The 20,479-nt window shown below is 30.2% G+C and overlaps 2 protein-coding genes and 1 pseudogene across 2 annotated transcripts; 1 reads left to right on the top strand and 2 right to left on the bottom strand.

The window, feature by feature from the left end:
• Positions 1-1,346: 1,346 nt before the first annotated feature.
• LOC112592716 (zinc finger MYM-type protein 1-like) lies at positions 1,347-3,171 on the bottom strand. The gene is made up of 4 exons (XM_025336869.1): positions 2,615-3,171; positions 2,036-2,551; positions 1,843-1,981; positions 1,347-1,718 (listed from the first exon to the last, which is right to left on the bottom strand). The coding sequence occupies exons 1-4, from the start codon at positions 3,169-3,171 to the stop codon at positions 1,347-1,349; spliced, it is 1,584 nt and encodes a 527-aa protein (XP_025192654.1).
• Positions 3,172-7,794: 4,623 nt separating this feature from the next.
• On the top strand, positions 7,795-9,406 carry LOC112592715. Its single transcript, XM_025336868.1, has 3 exons — positions 7,795-8,086; positions 8,502-9,232; positions 9,374-9,406. Exons 1-3 carry the CDS (start codon positions 7,795-7,797, stop codon positions 9,404-9,406), a joined length of 1,056 nt encoding a protein of 351 aa, XP_025192653.1.
• A 7,015-nt stretch (positions 9,407-16,421) lies between these two features.
• Positions 16,422-19,084, bottom strand: LOC112592713 (annotated as a pseudogene).
• Between the last annotated feature and the right edge of the window lie 1,395 nt (positions 19,085-20,479).

Below are 20,479 nucleotides of genomic sequence, written 5' to 3'. Positions count from 1 at the left end.
TCGTATCATCATAATGGATAATGCATCATATCATTCAACTCTCATAGATAACTATCCAATGAGCAATACAAAAAAAGTAGATGTACAGGATTGGTTGACTAAAAAAAATATCAAATTTTCACCATTAGAAACGCTAGCTGAACTTAAAATGAGGGTTAATACCAACCGAAAAAAAATATGAATTAGATCTGTTTCGCCAACACCGGACTTACCTAAATTGGCTCGTGAACGGCGATGACTCACGCTCTGATAGGGAAAAGGTGAGAGATACAAATCTTCTTATAATATAAAACCAAAACGAGCTTTCTGGGTTTTTTTGACAAAGTTCTCTGGTTTAGTGTACTGACCAATCGAAAAATTAAAATTTTTTCTTAACGTCGTTAACTGATATCTCCTGCGCGCCGTTATCGTTATCTCCCGCCGCCGTCGTTATCGGTCGTTATTATTTGTTTTTATTATATCGTTTTTCCGCTTTTCCGGCCTTTGGAGAACTCTTTCCGTCGCGTTCTCGACGCTTTAGTCCGGAGCGGGTCTTTTTCGTTCGGATTCGGTCCTCGGCCGCCCGCCGACGGATGTCGCCCGTTTTTCTTCGGTTTTTCTCTCCGCCCCGAATCGGTTTCGCCTTTTTCGCGTCCGCGCGTTTTCCGATTGTTCGGAACGCGTCTCTTGCGAGCCCCACGTCCCCGAATTCCGTTCGCGACCGTCGCCGTCGCGTCCGGAAAACGCGTTCTCGCGGCGCGTTCTCCGGTCGGTTATCGTATTGTCGCGTGTGTACTACTGTTTTTTTTTTTTTTTGAGATTCGATAAATCATTTATCTTTATATCGAATACGCGTCGTTTAGTTTTCGGTGTCTCCACCATCGGACGCCTTCGCGACTTCATCGGTACTGTCTCGACGGCGTACGAAATACGATTTATTATGTGTATAAAAAAGAAACGGGCGTCGGGTTTAACCAGGGCCGTGTTAAGCTTTTTGGCGCCCATGGGCACTCATTTTTAAGCGCCCCAGTCCCCTCCTTTCTTAATATCATCCATTTATTAACTACCTCGCACGTTATTTAGTATTTTAGGTATATGAAAAACTATAGGATGACTTTTTTTTTTGGAGTCTCCAAAAGATTGTTATCTATATTTTTAATTGTCTGATGATCCTGATCCCTAATGTTGTGTTGACACAAAAAAAATATAACTGAAATGGCTAATTTGGTTAATTTAAAACAATAACAATACTTAAACATAGATTTAGTGGGTAATAAGTTTATTAAGCTATCATATAGTTATAATGTTGAAAACTTTATCTAAATTTTATTTTATTTTATTCAATAAAATTGCATTACAAAAACAAATTATAACAATTTTTTTCTTGCTTTCCCTTTAGCAAATAAGACTGATAACTGTGAAATTTTTTCATTTGATAATGATGATTGAAGGTATGTTTTAACTCTTTTAAGAACAGAAAATGATCGTTCGCCACTTGAGTTAGAACATGGCAAACATCTAAATATTTTTAATGCAATTTCTATTGATGGAAATGTAGTGATTATAGGAGAAGTTGTTAATGCTTTAAATAAAATATGTATGGATGTTTTTTGATTTTCTGGCATACATGAAAATATTGCCTTAAACTGAATAACCTCTTCGATGAAATCAGCATCCAGATCTTCTTCATATGTCTTCACTAAAATTTCTGCTTTAACTCTTAAATCTGTATTATCTATCTTTTCTAGCATTAAAAAAAAACCAAATTTTTTATTTATTTTACTATATGCTTTATTTTGGCTGTTCAAATTAGTTATTAAAGCATCAATAATAGGAATAAATGTTTGATTTTTGATTTTTTACTTTTTCTGTAAAAACAGTTTCTTCAGCATTGTCTTCATCAAAAAACACAGTCCTTCGTGATTGTCTTTTTGACTCATTGGGGAACATATCTTTTTTACAAATACACATAGCTTCATTTAACAGAATATCAAAATTATTTCTTAATTCAGAAATATATAAATTTAGTGATTTGTATAATACTACCACTAATGACAAATCAATATCAACAAATTGTAAGCTTTTACTAGTCATGTTGAATCTTTCCAAAATTGGTGTCCAAAGAACCAACATAAATATAAATTCTAAATTTTCAATTTTTTTATTAAGTGCTATAGCTTCATATATTGTAGCAGGTCGTTGACTTATATCTTTTGATATTTCTTGTAAGGCAGCAATAATCCCAGGATAACCATTTTTGATAGATTTACATACCGCATATCGAGATGACCATCTAGTTGGACATAAATTTTTTAGTAGTGTTGAATTTGGAACATCTTTTAATTGATTTTCTAAGATTTTCCAACGCGATGTAGATCCAGAAAAAAATGTATATAAATTCTGAGTGGTCATGAAAAAACGGTTACCAATGCTTGTCGCTTCAGCGGCAAATGTACCGACTAAATTCAATGAGTGAGCGGAACATGGCACAAATTCAGCTGTAGGGGATTTCTTTTTTATTCTGGCTTGTAATCCGTTATAAATTCCTGCCATATTTTGTGCGTTGTCATAACTTTGTCCACGACAATTTTTAATATTTATATCTAGATTAGACAAAAATGTTAAAACAGCACACTCCATTTCTTCTGCCTTATGACCAACAGAAGGTAAAGATCCCAAAAAATGTTCAACAGGTGAACCATCAAGCATTGTATATCTTACTGCAACTGTCAGTTGATCAATTTTTGACATATCTGGTGTTGAGTCAACTATAATAGAGAAATACTTGGAAATTTTAATTTCTTGAATTATTTTATCTAGAATAGTTTTACTCATGGCCAAGATTAACTCATCACAAACTGTATTTGACAAATATGATACATTTCCTGTGCCTTTATTTGCATACTTATTAATATGTGTAGAAAGGAATGGATCAAATTTAGCAAGTAATTCAATAAATCCTAAATAATTTCCATTATGGCAAGAACCTAGGGTTTGATCATCACCTCTAAAGGCAAGACCTCTTGTTGACAAAAACTTAATAGTTTCAACTAAACGATGAAGAACTTCTCGCCAGTAAGATTCTTCTTTAAGTATTTCAATTTTTTGTAATTTATCAACAGTTTTTAAGTTCTGAGATTGTTTTGAAAACCATATTTGTATAGATTTAAGATGAACAGGATTTTTTTTCATGGTTTTTTACCTGATCATTACATTTCTTCCAATTAATTTAACCTTTTCCTTCTGATCTAAAAGCAGTTTTATTTTTCCCAAAGAGAAGACAATAAAAACAAAATAGAGAATTTTCAGAATGAGAATATAAAAGCCAATCTCGAAACTTGGTTTCACCATTATGCAATTCTTTAATGAATACATCCTGAGAGAGATATCTATAATATTTACCAATCATACGTTTAGTCAATTTGAACTTGATACTGTCTAAATTACATGATACTTAATTGTGTACCAAATAATTGATTGTATCAACATTTATAACCCATTTAGCTGGATCAGTTTCAGAAACATTATTTTTTTCATCATCAAGTCTATCTGTCATCTCTTCTGTGTAAATTTGATCCTAAATAACATAAATTATAATTAGGCTATGTTTAATATATTTTTTAGAATGACTAATAAGTATTACACTAAAAAAAAATAATAATCAATATATTTTCCTTAAACTAATGAAGTTATCAGAAAAAAAATAAAATTAGTTCTTACTTACATTACATATGTCAATCAAATCTAGCTTCATTTTTGTTGATTCCTGAACAAAAACAGTAGTAAGTTGTTCATCTGTGACAATGAAAAAATGTATGTAAATGAGTAATTTATATTATATCATTTTATTTAAAACTAAAGAATTTTTAATGTATTATTTCTTATTAGCAAAAGTATACCTACCTTAAATATTTTAAATGTTAGTTTTAAAAAGTTAATGATTAATTCATGACCATTAAGTTGTTGTTAAAAACTATATTCATATAATCATATAATTTTAATGAACTTTTTAAAAGAGGAGTTATAATTGTATTTTACTTACAATTTGAACTTTTTGATAAATCATCAACAGAACAATAAGGAACAATACATTTTTCAGGTTCACAAGTTAATATGTGTATATTTTACACGTTATAACTTATTACATTATATATACTTAATTAAAAATAAAAACCAATTATAGTTATTGCTAACAGTCTGCACAATTCAAATGTAGGTACATATGTGATATGCAATTATATATATTGATGACAATACAGTTGTTTCACTCAGTTTTGACTGTGAATTCATTATTTTATATGTTTAGCCTTACAATTGTTTACATTTGAATGGTACAGGGGAAAAACGGTAGTAGTCCATTTTTTTTTTTGTTTTTTAAATATTTTGTCATCACAGATAGTACATTATATTTCTTTTCGATATCTAACCATCTTTAAAATATCAAAAAAAATATTAATTATGTATAGTTTTTTGATCTTCAACTCGCTAACGTTTGACATGCATTTTCCATAATACGTTTAAAATTTATATAAATTATAAATAAATAATTTATATTAAATACGTTTAACTGGATTTTCAATGGTAATCGCTTGAGAAATCGAGCGCTCGATTCGATTTAAACTTTTTTGCGTACTAAACAGTACAACGCCTTCGACGTCAGGAGATATGACAATCCTTCGCAGGCGGATTGCCCTGTCAGGAATCCATATTCACTGGACGATGACTGATAACTAGACACTTAATTACCTTTTCGGAATGTATTTATTTATTTTCCATGCACAAAATCACAGGGCAAGCTACGGGACAAGGTGTATTACACATGTGAATTTAATGAAATGACCTACCATTAGACGCTCGAATTGGGATTTTATTATTTACGCGTTTAAAACGACACCGCCAAAGTGTAAAACCACCAAATCAGAGGTACCAACATCTCAAATATCGTTATCACTGGTTTTGCCTACTAGACTTTTCTAATTGCTGTATATTAAAGTCCTGTCTCCTATCTAGGAAATTCACTTCAAACGATTTTCAGCTACCAAGGATATTGACATACAGCGAATTTTACCTACCCTAGGGTATTCACCAGTGGCGAATCTAGTTGGAGGGTGGGGGTGGTCATAATACCCCCCCAATAATTGGTTTTTTAACTTTTGAGGTGGCCAGTTTACATTTATGAGAAACTCATTAACTGTACATAATGGCCAACTGATAATTTGTAATATTTGTATACGATTGTGATAGTAATATAGACTAGAATCAAGGTTATTAGAATATACTAATATGTTATTATTATATTCTAATACTCGGTAAACTGTCTGGACTATAATATATAGAATAATAAAACTTATTGTCTATTATTGGAAAAATATGCTTTAAATTGTTATCAGTGCGTCAGTAATAACATGGCTATAATATATATATATCCATGGTAAAAACAAGAGGGATATGCAGACATGCAGTCGTGGTGAAATAGATTATAAATCCAAATGTTAATGATACCACATACTATAAATAGCCAACCGTTCGTGGTTGACTTGATATCTTTTACGGCATCTAATTTGTTATATATATTATAATATTGTAAGTATTGCAGGCTAGCGGACACCACTATTATTTACAATAATTTACGTCACGTTATGAATGTTACGATTATCTGTAATGTGTTGATTTGAAAAACATAAATATAATAATAATTGTCCAGTTATACATGTGTCTTTACTTATATTTTTATAATAAATAATATTTGAATATTTCATAGAATATTGAATATTATTTATATCGTTTTATTTGTTGTGCATGTTTTTTGAAGAAGACAATAATTGTATTATAGGCTACAGCCATTAACAGGTAATTATTTTTATATTATTTCTTCAAATTTTTATTTAATTCACATGGCATAAGACATGGTTATAAAATGAATTTAAAATTATAATTAATATATCACATAATATGTAATAAACTATTTGCCTTTGAATGTTCATTATATCCTTATTATATCGATTAAGTTTAGTTTCTTCATTTAACTATAATGTAGGCAATACTACAGGTATTATACTTATTCGGTATAATATCAATAGGTTAGTATATCCATAATTAAAATAATATACTTAATTAGATATCTACCTCTTAAAAGTGTTACATATGGGGAAAAGGAGAAAAGTACAATGCGAGTCTTGTGGAAGCATTTTTAATAATGACTTTCAAAAAAAGCATGAAAATGCTCTTCATGGTGGAAAACGAGTTAAAATAAAAGTACCTGGAGCTCCTGCTAATCCATTTTTTGCATCTGTGGGTTCTAATAATATGAAATCAAATTTATTGAAAAATGTAAGTTTTATATTGCTTGTTTTATTATTAAATTATTTGATAGTACTTACTACCTACTAATATAGCCAATTATATAATATTTATGTTTAATTTTAATTTTTAATTTATAACAAAAATTTTATTATTTTAAACATTATAATTTTTAACAGCAGGTACCTTGCATGTATAGTATATAATATAATTTTCCATCTATTAAATAAATACAAATTTATTTAATACATATTTTATTTGTCTAGGTTAATTCAGAACTTGCATTTAAAACTTATGTCCTAGTAGAAAAAAATGATATGTCAACTGTTGCTAGCATTAATATGGATGACGTTAGACTCGACGTCAACAATAGCCAACATGTAAATTTATTGGAAAATGTAAGTACCATACTTTATTTGACAACATATAATTTATTAAAGAAAACTTTGAAATTGTACATAGGTTAATTTAAAATATTTTCCATCAAAAACTACTAAATGTGAAAATAGTGAAGCTAACAATTTAACAGATAGTTTATTGAATTGTGTTGGACAATTCAGATACCTTTTTGATTATATAAAACTATGCAAAAATATTATTCACGATTTCCAAGAAGCTGAAGTATTAAATCCTTTCAAAATAGTAGTTGCAATTAAAGAAACTATAGATAAAATTATAAAAATTTCAAATTCTGTACTAGAAAAATGTAATGATGTAACAGCACAACTTGAGAGTCAATCCGGTAATGTATCAGAAATAGAAGTGATTAATAGTGTAGTTGAACATGATCCAGGAAAAAGAACAAAAATTATTTCTGATAATCAACGTCAGTATTTGATAATGTTGGGGCCTCATCAACTAAAGTTGAATGTGTATCCACGAACAGCAAAATATAGTTTTAAATATTCATGGTTTGAAGGATTCCCACATTTAGAGTATAGCATAGTTAAGGATGCAGCATTCTGTTATGTTTGGTCTCTTTTTCCTTGTGGTGCTGGACGGGAAAAAAGTGAAAATAACTGGACTGTTATAGAAGTGAAAAATTGGAAAAAAATGAAAGGCATTAATGGGACAAACAACATTGGAAAGTTAAAAAAACATTTTAATTCTGAAACACATAAAGCAGCACTTTATGAGTTTTGTCATTTTATGAACAAAAATAATCATATTGACATAATGCTTGATAAAAATAAAAGACAAAAAATCATCCAGGAAGAAAGAGATCATGCTTTTCACACTTAAGTAATATTATTTGAAGTTGCCAAAACACTCGGTAGACAGAGTTTAGCATTTAGAGGTTTCGCTGATGATGAAAATGGTAATTTTAAACAAATAATTTATCTCATATCAAGACATTGTCCATTATTGAAAGAGTGGTTAGATTCTTCTAGATTTAGACCATATCATACCAGTTATATGAGTCCCAAATCACAAAATGAATTTATTAATATTCTAGGAAGTTCAATAAAAAGCAATATTTCAAAAACAGTTAATAATGCTAAGCAATTTGCAGTGATGGCAGATACAACACCAGACTTATCACATAAATTTATTTTATCTGTTGTAGTCCGCTTTGTTAATGATAAAGGAAAACCAGAAGAAAGATTGCTTGAAGTCCGTGAAATTGTAGACAAGACAGGCAAAGGAATGGCTAATGAAATCTTAGAAACATTATCTACTAATAATTTAGATCTTCAAAATCTAGTTTTTCAGTCCTATGATTTCGCAAATTATATGTCTGGTCAATTTAATGGTGCTCAACAAAAAATATCAGAAGCTATTGGACGTAAAATTCCATATATTCCTTGTAAGGCGCATAGAATCAATACTTTTATTGAGCATGCGTGTAATTCTAGTTTAATAATAACAGATTTATTTTCAATTCTTCAAGAACTATATGTTTTTTTTTTCATCTAGTACTAAATGATATGGACCTCTATTGAACAAACTAAATGAAATTGAAAATTCTCTTAAATTGAGAAATTTATCACAAACAAGGTGGACAGCATGCGCTGAAGCATTACAATCATTATGGATATCATATCCAATTATTATTGATGCATTGGATAATATTGTTGAAGAAAAGAAAATTGATAAAAAAACTAAAAATACAGCTTTTTCCTTGTCGAAAAAATTAATTTCTGTTGATTTTGTTGTAAGCCTAATGTTTATGAAGAATATTATATACAAACTAAAACTGTTAACTGAATGTCTTGAATCAGCTGTATTAAACATAACAGATGCTACTTTATTTATTTCAAGTACTCTGAAATCATTAGACATTATAAATTGTGATTCTGAAAATATGAACAACCTGATCCAAAGTGCTGTAGTTTTTTTGAAAAAATATGTTGTTGATGCTGAAAAAGAATTTTCTGTACGACACCATCGTCGAATTGCCCCTAAAAATTTGGACATTAATAGAAGTAATGCTTTTGAATTTTCCTTTTACTCTTTTTATAGGAAAGAGTTTAAAGTGGTCTTAGATAAACTGAATGGTTTAATAAAAGATCATCTTGAAAAATCTATTAATGATATTAAGCCATTATACAGTATGTTTAAACCAGCATTTTCAAAAAAATTGTTGACGGAAACTCTTATTCAAGATGCAATACAACTTTTACCAAATAACATTGAAATTGATACATCAACTTTGCAGTGTGAACTAGAAGTGCTCTACGATCAATGTCAAAATAAAAGCACTATGAGTGACCTAGCAATAGTTTCCCATGAATTAAAAACTGCTTTACCATTGGCAAATTTATTATGCCACTTATCGTGTACAGTACCTGTAACCGTTGCTGGCAATGAAAGGTCATTTAGCAAATTGAAAATAGTCAAAAACTATTTAAGAACAACCCAAGAAGACTCTAGGTTAAACAATTTGATTTTAATTTCTTCTGAAAAAGATTTGGTGGATAAAATTTCTTTAAATGAAATGGCTCAAAAATGGGCAACTCTAAAAAAAAAGAAGAATATTGATAATCAATAATGATAATGATAAAAAGTATTTATAAGAGAATGAATCATTTTTATGACAATTATCATTGATAATATATATTTTTACTATTTACTTTATTTTCTTATTTTTTAGTACATACAATTTGCTATTACTGTTTCACTATGAAACCATTTTACTCCGCCTATTTTAAAAATAAATATTTTATCATAATAAATTGTACTTGAACATAATATTAAGATTGAAAATCAAAGACATAAATAATTTTATTCTTACAGATCATTTAGGTCATCTATTAATATATTAAATTAGTATATATTTTATTATTATTAACTACCTATTTTATTGGAAATGTGGTACCTAATGGAATAATAGTAATGAATATCTTATATATTAAAAAAATTTCATAATTTATTAGTATAATAGCTTAAATTTTTAATTTACTCAAATAATTAACATTTTAACGATGAAATGGCTCCAAAAAAAATGACAAAAACAAGTTGTCCCGGATCAATTTTTAGAGTTGGCCAAACTACTACGTTGACCCCCCCCCCAAACAAACCTCCACGGTACGCCGCTGGTATTCATTTACAGCGAGTTTAACCGTTTCTAGTAATATATATAATAGATAAATAACACAACAAAAATCATAATAAACAAAAGATCTTATTCCTACAGAATACAAATAAATGATAATACAAGTAATAATATAACAAACAGACCATCTATCTTTTAATAACAAATAACACTTATTAAACAAATAAATAATAATAGTGAAAAACAATTCAATTAATTATGATAGAATGGTACCTTAAGGAAAGGGATTAGGAACTCTCTGGATCTACTCCTATGTGATTGACCGGAACTAGCAAGATGAAACGTCCATTGTCTAACGACAAACAAACCGTAGCTGATCTTATCCAAAACAGGGTTGAGCTGTTCGTAATTGATCGTACTGGAACTGGCTAATGCCGAGGCAACAACAAATGATCGCCGGCAATACGGTAAAAACGACTTTCCCGAGCGAATAAAAGCACAACTTGCAAAAGCCGATAATAAAAAATACACGCGGTTTTCAAGACAACAAAATCTTGTGTCGTGAGCAGTGAATAACAACAGAACAAAACTAACAGAACTGAATATAACGTAAAAATTACGAATAATCATGGCGGATAGCGGCGGCAGTGCGTCCGCAGCGTCATAGTCTTTCCGAACGCCGCACGTTCCAGCTGAACGGCAGCGCTCGACTTCTCGACCAAGGGGGTGTCCGATATCGCTTATCAACTTGAGTGAACAGGATCAATTGGCATTAGAGATGGGCCATGAAGTTGTTCGACTTCCTCCATATCATTGCCAATACAATCCAATTGAGTTGATATGGGCTCAGGTAAAAGGTAAAGTGGCGAAAAACAATACAACTTTTAAAATGTGCGATATAGAACGATTGACTCACGAAGCGTTGGATTCGATTACCCAACAGGATTGGGAAAAGTGTGTTAGACATGCCGAAGAACTGTAAGATAAAGATAACGAAAAGGAAATTATGAGAGATACTATATTAGAGCCAATCATTATGACCTTGTTACCAGATAACAGCGATTGGGACGACAGTCACAATGAAGAAAATGTGGAATAGTACTACCAATTTCTGAGTTTGTATAATTTGTATTTATATTTTATTCTGTAATTTTTTATTTAAACCTTAACGATAATTATTGAAATTAATTGTAATACAAATGTTATTTAAAAAAAATTATATATTTTTACTTGTATTATTAGGTTAAGTTTTTTGTTTTTTGTTTTTTTTTTTTTGAGTTTTGATTTTAGTTCCGATGCGGCAGCCGTCCGATACACACGTATGTTTCAACGTCGTCGTGCCTCGCCTGCCAATTAGTGCTTAATTAAACAACGCGTTTAATATTTAAATATTAACGTAGTAATATATCAATGTCTTTAATGTCTCTCTTACATATAAATAAACAAAAATAACCTATTTTTTATTATTTATTATTTGTTTTTCCACGCATTCGTACAGTCGTACGAATGAATATTACTTTATACAGTTTTAAAATAATTCTATTCATAAATAGTCCAATTATTGTTCAATTACGTAACACACCGATCGGCGTTTCCTTATCTGCGGACCGTCTTCGACGGCCCGATTAATCTAATTAATCACCTCCGCATCGACCACAATGTCAACAACTACGAACAAAAATAACAACGCTGATATGCCTCCGATCAACAAACTCGCAAAACCAAAACTCAATGTAAATACAAATCTAAATGATTCTAATCACAAGGCTTCTTCGTCCAACGTCACACCAACGAGTGACTGGTCAATTCAAAAGAAAAGGAATCACTCCAATTCCTCTTATTCTAATCCTGGTTCACCAACCTCTCCACAAGTGCGCCCTCCTAAATCTAAAAAAAAAAATTATACATTACGAATAATCGCTACGAAGTCCTCAATTCAATGGAACTATCGGTAGAACCTCCTGCTGAAGATTCGCAGGATAAAAATTTCGAACCAGACGTTCCCTCATCTATCAAACTTCTACCTCCTATATTCATAAAACACGTTCGCGATTTTCCTGATTTATGCACCGAACTCTGTGAGTTAATTGGTGTTGATAATTTTCAGTGTAAGTCAACGCCAGATCAACTAAAAATCCAAACGACAAATCCTGAAGCATACAGAACGCTAGTCAAGTTCTTAAGAAATGAAAAAGCACAATTTTACACGTTTCAATTAAAAGAGGATAAACCAACTTGCGTGGTGATCTGTAATTTACATCCTACTACACCAACTAGTCTAATAAAAAGTGAACTGGAAACACGTTTTTTTGTAGTCCGTCAAGTCTCTCAGGTACTCCACAGACTAAACAAAAAAACAGCTTCCACTGTTTTTTGTAGATTTAGAACCAACGATCCACTCAAATGAAATATTCGAACTCAATTCTCTACTTCATACAAAAGTAAAGGTTGAAGAATCCCACAAACCTAAAACGATCGCCCAATGTGCTAATTGTCAGGACTATGGACACACAAAGGCGTATTGTGGTCACCCACCTCGCTGTGTCCGCTGTGGAAAAGATCACCACTCTTCTTCCTGTCCGAAATCTCGAGATGAACCTCCTTGCTGTGCACTCTGTAATAGAAACCACCCGGCGAGCTATAAGGGATGTTAAATTTACAAAGAGCTCCAACACCGTAAGAAATCAAATTCCAATAATAACAAATTTTTTTTCGATACTAAAGATACTAATTTTAAGTCTAATTATGTACAAGATCATCACCCTTTAGGTCCCACTCCTACTAATTCTCCCAAGTCGCAAAATCAATCCTACGTAGAGGCAGTAGCCAATCAGACAGCTCGGCATACATTACCTCTTCCAACACCTCCTTCAGAAACCAATATCACACTCTTAATGACAAGTTTCCTGAATGATTTCAAAACCTTAATTAATCCTCTAATCTCTCTACTAACAAAAGTAATCTCAAGTTTATTAGATAAAAAAAATGAATAACAATGTCACAAATAACTCACTCCTAATCCTCCTCTTCAATGCCAACGGTCTCAAAAATCATATCAATGAATTACAGTGTTATAGAATAAACGTGTAGATATAGCACTAATAACAGAAACCCATTTCAAAAAATGCTCCTTTATAAATATCCCTGATTACTTTTCATTAAAATCGAACCACCCAGACAATACCGCACATAGTGGTGTATCAATTCTAATTAAAACTTCCTTATTTTATCAACCACTTCCTAACTATAGTTATGAACATATACAATCCTGCTCTATCCAAATCAAATTAAACAACATACCACTTAATATTGGCGCATTTTACCTCTCCCCCTTGTCACAAGATCACTAAAGAAATACTTTCAAATTACTTTAATACAATTAAAAATAATTTTATTGTCGGTGGTGATTACAATGCCAAGCACCAGAATTGGGGTTGTCGAGCCAACAACCTTCGCGGCACCGTACTTTACAACTTAGCCAACGAAAGACATTTCCAAATTTTATCACCACCTGGACCTACTTATTGGCCTACCTCTCCTAAAAAAAGCCCAGATATATTAGATATCTTCTCAGCTAAAATTCCGGGCAACTTATATTGCTCTTATATTGTCCAACTCAGTAAAATATCTTGGCATCATACAAGATAAAAGACTAACTTGGAACCATCATATAAAATCAAAAAGATTAATTTTAAACTCTCGCTCCCGTTCACTTAAAAATTTAATTACAAATAATAAATGTTCAAGTTTAAAAACTAAATTATTAATATACAAATCACTGATAAAGCCAATTTGGTCATACGGACTACAGTTTTGAGGTACAGCCAAAAAAACGAACCTAAACAAAATTCAAGCCTATCAAAATAAAACACTAAGAAAAATCACAAATGCCCAACCCTACATATCTAATCTTACCCTTCAATAACGACCTACGTATGAAATCTATAGAAGAAGAATCTGTAATATTTTACAAACGATTCTTCTCACGCCTAAACAATCACGAAAATCCACTGATTCTAAGCCTAAATTCCTTAACGCTCCCGGAAAACCCTCGTAGGAGGCTAAAAAGAAGATGGTGCAGAAACCTCTTAAATTAAAAAAAAAAATGTGTACCTTACCTACTGCTTAATAAATTTCCTGCCTTCTTACTCCCACCTTCCAATCTTTTCAATTTATAGGGTTACCATAGGGTGATAAACTTGATGAATAACTACTTTTTTCACATGTCATATACTTATTGTGCTATACAGTATAGATTGTATATTATCTCTTAAAAAATAAAAAAAATAAAAGTTTTGATTTTGGTATTTTGTTGTTATATTGAATTGCAAGTCGGTATTCAAGTATTATGTACAATTATAATTTGTATTTTTACTTTTATTATTATAAACAATTTCGAATACTTTAATAAATAATAATAATTAAATATTTAAAAATGTAATATCATTTTTATTTTAAAAATTAGTATGTATTACAAATAATACATCCTTTGTCAAAAATATCGATTTTACGTTTTATGTATAAAAAAAGCGGGGGAAATAAGACTAATACTTATTGTTTATACGGCGTACGTATTTGAAAAGAGCGGCAAATTGTTTAATAACCACTACAACAAATAATCCGCTTGGATCGTTGCGGTCACCCGCCAGTTTTCGTGAAGCGAACTATACCATAGAAATCGATCAAATCGTACTGTGTAGTTTTACTAATAAAACTAGCATTTTTTGGACAATTTTTGAAGATGGTTTTTCAAAACAATCAATGAATCTATACGAAATTTCAAAAGCTCTCTAAAATTTCCTTCATTAGTTACACTATTTAGAAACAAATCTCCATCATTACGATGACCACGTAAGGGAAAGTTTTGACGACCACAAAGAAAAATTGTATTGATGATCGGGATAAGTTTTTTTCGATTTCTTTCAATTTGCTTTTAAATATTTAAATTTAATTTAACAGCTATAGACTTCTCAGTAGATTCTACAACATTTTTAAAATCATCCGCTTTGATAATTGAAAATTTATGATAATCGTTATTTGAATGTTTTTTAAACAGTTCGAGAGCTTTTTTGTACTTATTTAATGGCTTAGTGCATAATTAACCTGCATTTTCTTTACTTTTCCTTGCTACATTACGAGAAAATAACACACAAGTTTTACAATAAACTCTTTCGTGTTTTTGACTATTTGATAACCACGGAAAATCGTTAAGCCATTTTAATTGAAATTTTCTTGAATCGTTATCTTTGGAAAAATTATATAAAATATCCGGTCTCCGTATTTTTGTCAATGCAAGATATTTTTTATCATTACTCAATTTTGAACTGTCAATAAAGTTACCAATATCTAATGTATCAGCAAAAATATTTTTTTGTACATGATTGTCAACATCGGTTTGTAAATCTTTAGAACTACTATCATGTACAGCTGCAGAAATAACATTACTAGTACTTACATTTTCTTCATTATTTACTTTAGATCGATCTTGCACATTATCTGAACGAAATTTCTTTGTAAAAAAAGACATTAATGATCTCCGAGTACTGACAGAATGATCACGTTTACTGAGAGATTCAGAGTCATTTCTAGAATCCGACATCGTTAAATAATAATTATATATTTAAAGCCGGGTATAATAAAAAACCGTTTTTTACTAACAATCATATAATATTATATTCGACAGGCAGTCACAAGCCAATTAACTAAGACTCATAAACTAAATAATAATATGGCAATAATATTGACAGTGATTGCCGAATAATAATAATTATTATAGCGATCTAATAATAATTATTATTTGTGCTTTCTGCCGTCGCACGTCGTCATTACAATGTAAGGGTATTATACAGGATACGACGATAGAAACTAACAATAGCTGTCTAAAGGTACGGCCAAACTAAACGCGATTTGCGATGCGAGCGATTTTTAGTAGCGATTTTTACATTGTTGGTGTAGCCACTCCCGCGTTTTTATTGCTATATCAAAGTAGGTTATTACATATAGTCACTAGTTGTTTGTCACTAATCGTCGAGATGACTTCATATAAATCGAATCGTATACGTAAAATACTTTTATCTGAAAGTTGTGCTTCATTAGAAGCTAAAGTTGAATTATTTAAACAACGATTATGGGTGCATGAAATAAATAAACATCGAGAAACCGAAGGTGAATTTCACACTCTTTTTAATAAACTCCAAAAGCACCCGGATAAATTTTTTGAATACTGTCGTATGGACGAAAACACCTTCAATTTGATACTCGACGCTATTCGAGAAAGAATACAAAAATTGGATACTAATTTCCGAAAACCTATATCTCCAGAGGAAAGACTTTTTCTCACGATAAGGTAAGTTGTTATTATTTTGAACATAAAACATACATCAAAAGTTTAATAACTGTTTTTATTGAAAAATTAATTAAACGTAATTATACCTCAAATAAATTGAATATAGGTACCTACCATATATTTTTTTAAATAAACAATAAATATAGTAAATCAAATAACATCATAAAACATTGTTTATAATAATACAATGTATTAGCTTTAATAAAATTAATAGATAAAAAAAATGAAATAGCATCTTGCTCATCAAATAATATTCAAATACATTTTTATAGGAATTAAATGATCTAATAATATCTAGAATTAAAGCATCTTATTGGTTTCGTAAACTTGATTGTCTTCACTATATCTTTCCCATTGGGTAGCATTTTGCCAACCAATACCTTCTGCTGCTGTTTGGTTTGCGGGCCAGTCTTTATTAACTTCTATTGGGTGAGGTGATGGATTTGAATATGTACTGCTGGTGTTTTCGTATGACGAACGAGGTGTAGTTACTGTGGATGTTAAAGCAATAGTTTCATTTAATAAAATTTCTTGAAATTTTATTTTAGTTTTCATTTTTTGAGTCCTTGGTAAATTTTTAAGATCGGGTAACAAACTTTTTAAAAACAATAAATCCTCGTCTTCTTTTTCTTCGTTTTCTAATAACTTAATTTTTTTGGCTTCCATGTTCAACAATTCTCTTCTAAAATTGTTAGCCGCTGTCTGGCGAGATTTTACTTCGTAATTTCTTTTTATTTTACCTGAAGGTCCTGAAGTTATATCGGAGTCTGTGTTTTCTAGATCTCCATCAATAGCCGATGACTCTTGCGTAAACAATGTGTTGCTTTTATTTGCGTAATTTTGGTCTTCAGTATCCAGATCTTCTTCATTATCATCTAATTTTGTTTCTATGTTTGTAAAGCGAGGTCTGGTTTTCATAGTGTTCCGTAGGTAAGACAGATTTTAAATAGAGGCCACGTAGAAGTACTCACATCATCTGATCCAGCTCCAGATTTCCAGGAGGTGTTTCTTAATTCCGCGGTAATAGTCCCTCATGTTTCCATTTCGTTTTCAAAGTATCTGCTAAACATTTTACTTATTTTTAATAACAGCTCATACAAATTCGCTCGACGTTTGTTTATAATTAATTAATCTCAACTATGTAGAACCTGTATTACAATTTCAAACTTTAGGTATTTTAGTATTAAACATTATATGAATTTTTAACTACAAAATAACTTGCAAATATTCGTGATTTTGACGAATATCGGAAATATTTGTACTTTATACGCTTATAAAAATGTTCAATTTTCTAGATTTTATATTTCGGTATACTACTTACTTCGAACATTTACATTTTAGATTTCTGGCCACTGGTTGTAGTTACAGAAGTTTGGCTTTCACTTATGGAAATCAACTATTTCAAATATTGTAGTGGACATGTGCTGCTATTTGGGATGAATTAGTTGCAACTTATTTACGAAACCTACAATTGATCCAGGAAATCGAATGCTAGAGACTTTTATGAAAATTGGAATTTTCCAAATTGTCTTGGAAGCATTGATGGAAAACATATCAGAATAAATCAGCCAGAACATACAGGGTCTATGTACTATAACTATAAGCATTTTTTTTCAATTCATTTACTAGCTATTACTGATGCTAATTATAAATTTGTAATGGTTGATATTGGCGCATATGGAGAAAGTGACGCCGGAGTTCTTAGATATTCAGAATTTTCAAAACTACAAAATAAACAATTGAATTCAAACGAAGTACTTCCTAATACAAACACCATGTCCGTATACATTCATTGGCGATGAAGGATTTCGCTATTGGTTAATATGTTACGTCCGTATCCCGGAAAGCAACTCGTCAACAATTTAAAAAAAAAGATATTTAACTATCGACTTTCTCGCGCCAGGCGCACGGTGGAAAACAGTTTTGGTATTCTAACATCAAAATGGAGAATATTAAATAAGGCTATTGAAACTAACATTGAAAATGCTATTACAATCACACGAGCTGTATGTGTATTACACAACATAGTATTAACACACAACAAACAACCTATGCAAAATGTTCCAAATGAAAAACATATTTATAATCCTGATAAGAGACGAAATAATACATTCAGCTCAGGCGCCAGACAAACTAGAGAAGTTTTTGCAGATTATTTTAGTAGTGAATATGGTTCAGTTCCCTGGCAATTGGACTATATTTAATGCATACATTCTAAACTCACACCCATTCATAGTTTATGAATTAGTTAATAATAATTAATAATTAAACTACCTACATATTATAAATAATAATAAATTACAATATTCTTATAATAAATAATGATATAGAACTTCATACAGACATCGATACGAGTATATTTGTGTATAATACTCGTATCTAGATACTATAAATAATTTTACAACCACATTCACTATTTAACACCGTTTATTCAAACATTTAAATTTTCAAAGACGAAAATATACAGAAAACACGTGCCTAAGGTTATTTATAGTTACGAAATTAGCTTCATTATTTTAGACGTTTTTATGATTGATTTTACTATTTCAATTTACCTATATAATTTGTTGTTATTTTATTCCATCTGAATTCATGATAATTTGTTATTTTTAGTAAAAAAAACATGTATTTTTAAATTATCATAAGCTATTCTGGGTAACATTAATAACGTAATAATATGTATACTTAATATTATATAATATTGTATTTCTTCTCAGTTCTAATCTAATATAAATATAGTTCATATCTAATTTTAATTTTAATAAACTTGAATCAAGGTGTATTTTTATTTCATTAGTTTTGTATTATATAATACATACCATCAATATTCATCTCGAGACTCAAGTCGGTCCAACACTGTTGGATAATGATTCTGTTCTGTTTTTATGTTGAGCATGTTTAGGGTTCCAAATTGGTTCTTTCATGAAAATTGCTGACGCCAACTTTTCCGACTGGACGGACATGGTGATTGAACAACGATTACAAAGCGATTAATCGCAGAGAAACAAACTATTTTGATTTTGACGCGATAGAAGCGATTTATCGCAAAACGCGCTCTATGTGGCCATGTCATAGCGATTCTGTAGTTTTGAAAAAATCGCTAAATCGCTAAATCGCTAAATAAATCGCTCGCATCGCAAATCGCGTTTAGTGTGGCCGTACCTTAATGAGTAATACAACATTTTGATAGCATCAATATTTTAAGTTGAGTTCAAGAATATTATTCAAACTCTAAAATGGTCTCACTTTAATAATGGTCCATTTTTTGTTTTGAGAATGTTATAAATATATTTAAAATGTTTTAAGTACATGGTAAATTAACTGTTTTTATAATGTTATACTTGTTTATTTTTGAGTTTATTGGAATTTAAACATTTCATAAATAGTTCACCTAAAATATGTATTTAAGTTTTATAGTCAATTAATGTAATTTAGTGATGTTTTTAGCAAATAAAATAGTAAAAAGTAAATTTATAGGTACCTTATATGGGTTATATGGTTATGTTTTATCTAGTTATAAATAGATATATTTATAAATAGGTCACATTTTACTTTTCACTCTAAAATATGGTAAAGGTGTTATAATAGTATTATGTGTATTGTTCAGGTATGCATTTATGATACCTAAACTAAACATATTTTTCTAACCCAAAATAGGCAAGCTGAATTAATAAAACATTTGAGTTTTGAATACTGAGCAAGTTATTTATGGGTATACAAAATTAGTATAATATGGCAAGTAGGTAATTATATAAATATAAATATTATCAAACATTATAATTACCTATTATAAATAATTTGTTACAACTTATTGGAAAAATAAACTTTTTTAATATACCTATTAATAGAAGTATTAAGTAGGTAGATTATGGTTGGATAGTATTCAATAGTTTATGACATTATGCCTTATGTATAAACGTATAGTATAATGTTGTATTGTTGTATGGATTAGGAAGACTAAGACGAAACTTGACATACGATACCTAATTAAGTGACCAGCGGCACATCAATTTCTTTATTCACTTTATTTTTGAATTTAGATTTAAGTCGTAAGGTATCCGAAACATTGTATTAGTATTAAGAAATATATAACTTTATAGAAATCAAAGAAAAAAACGTTGGTAGTAAAAAATTAATTTGATATAAAGGAGTGGAGGATATTCCATAGAATTATGTTTATATATTACGGTGAAAGATGAATATTGCTGAATGACGTCTTTTACCAAAATGATTCGATTATGTAGGTGAATGATGTAAAAAACCAGATTTTAAATTCAAATGTACATCTTTCATCGGTCATTGATGTCATTTACCAAAACTAGTGGTAAATGATGATAAATCTCAAAAAATACACTGAT

The sequence above is a fragment of the Melanaphis sacchari genome, unplaced genomic scaffold, assembly GCF_002803265.2.
Source record: "Melanaphis sacchari strain LSU unplaced genomic scaffold, SCAv2.0 Contig187_pilon_pilon, whole genome shotgun sequence".
NCBI lineage: Eukaryota > Metazoa > Arthropoda > Insecta > Hemiptera > Aphididae > Melanaphis > Melanaphis sacchari.
The sequence above is the reverse complement of the archived record's forward strand: the minus strand, read 5'-3'. Positions and strand labels throughout refer to the sequence as shown.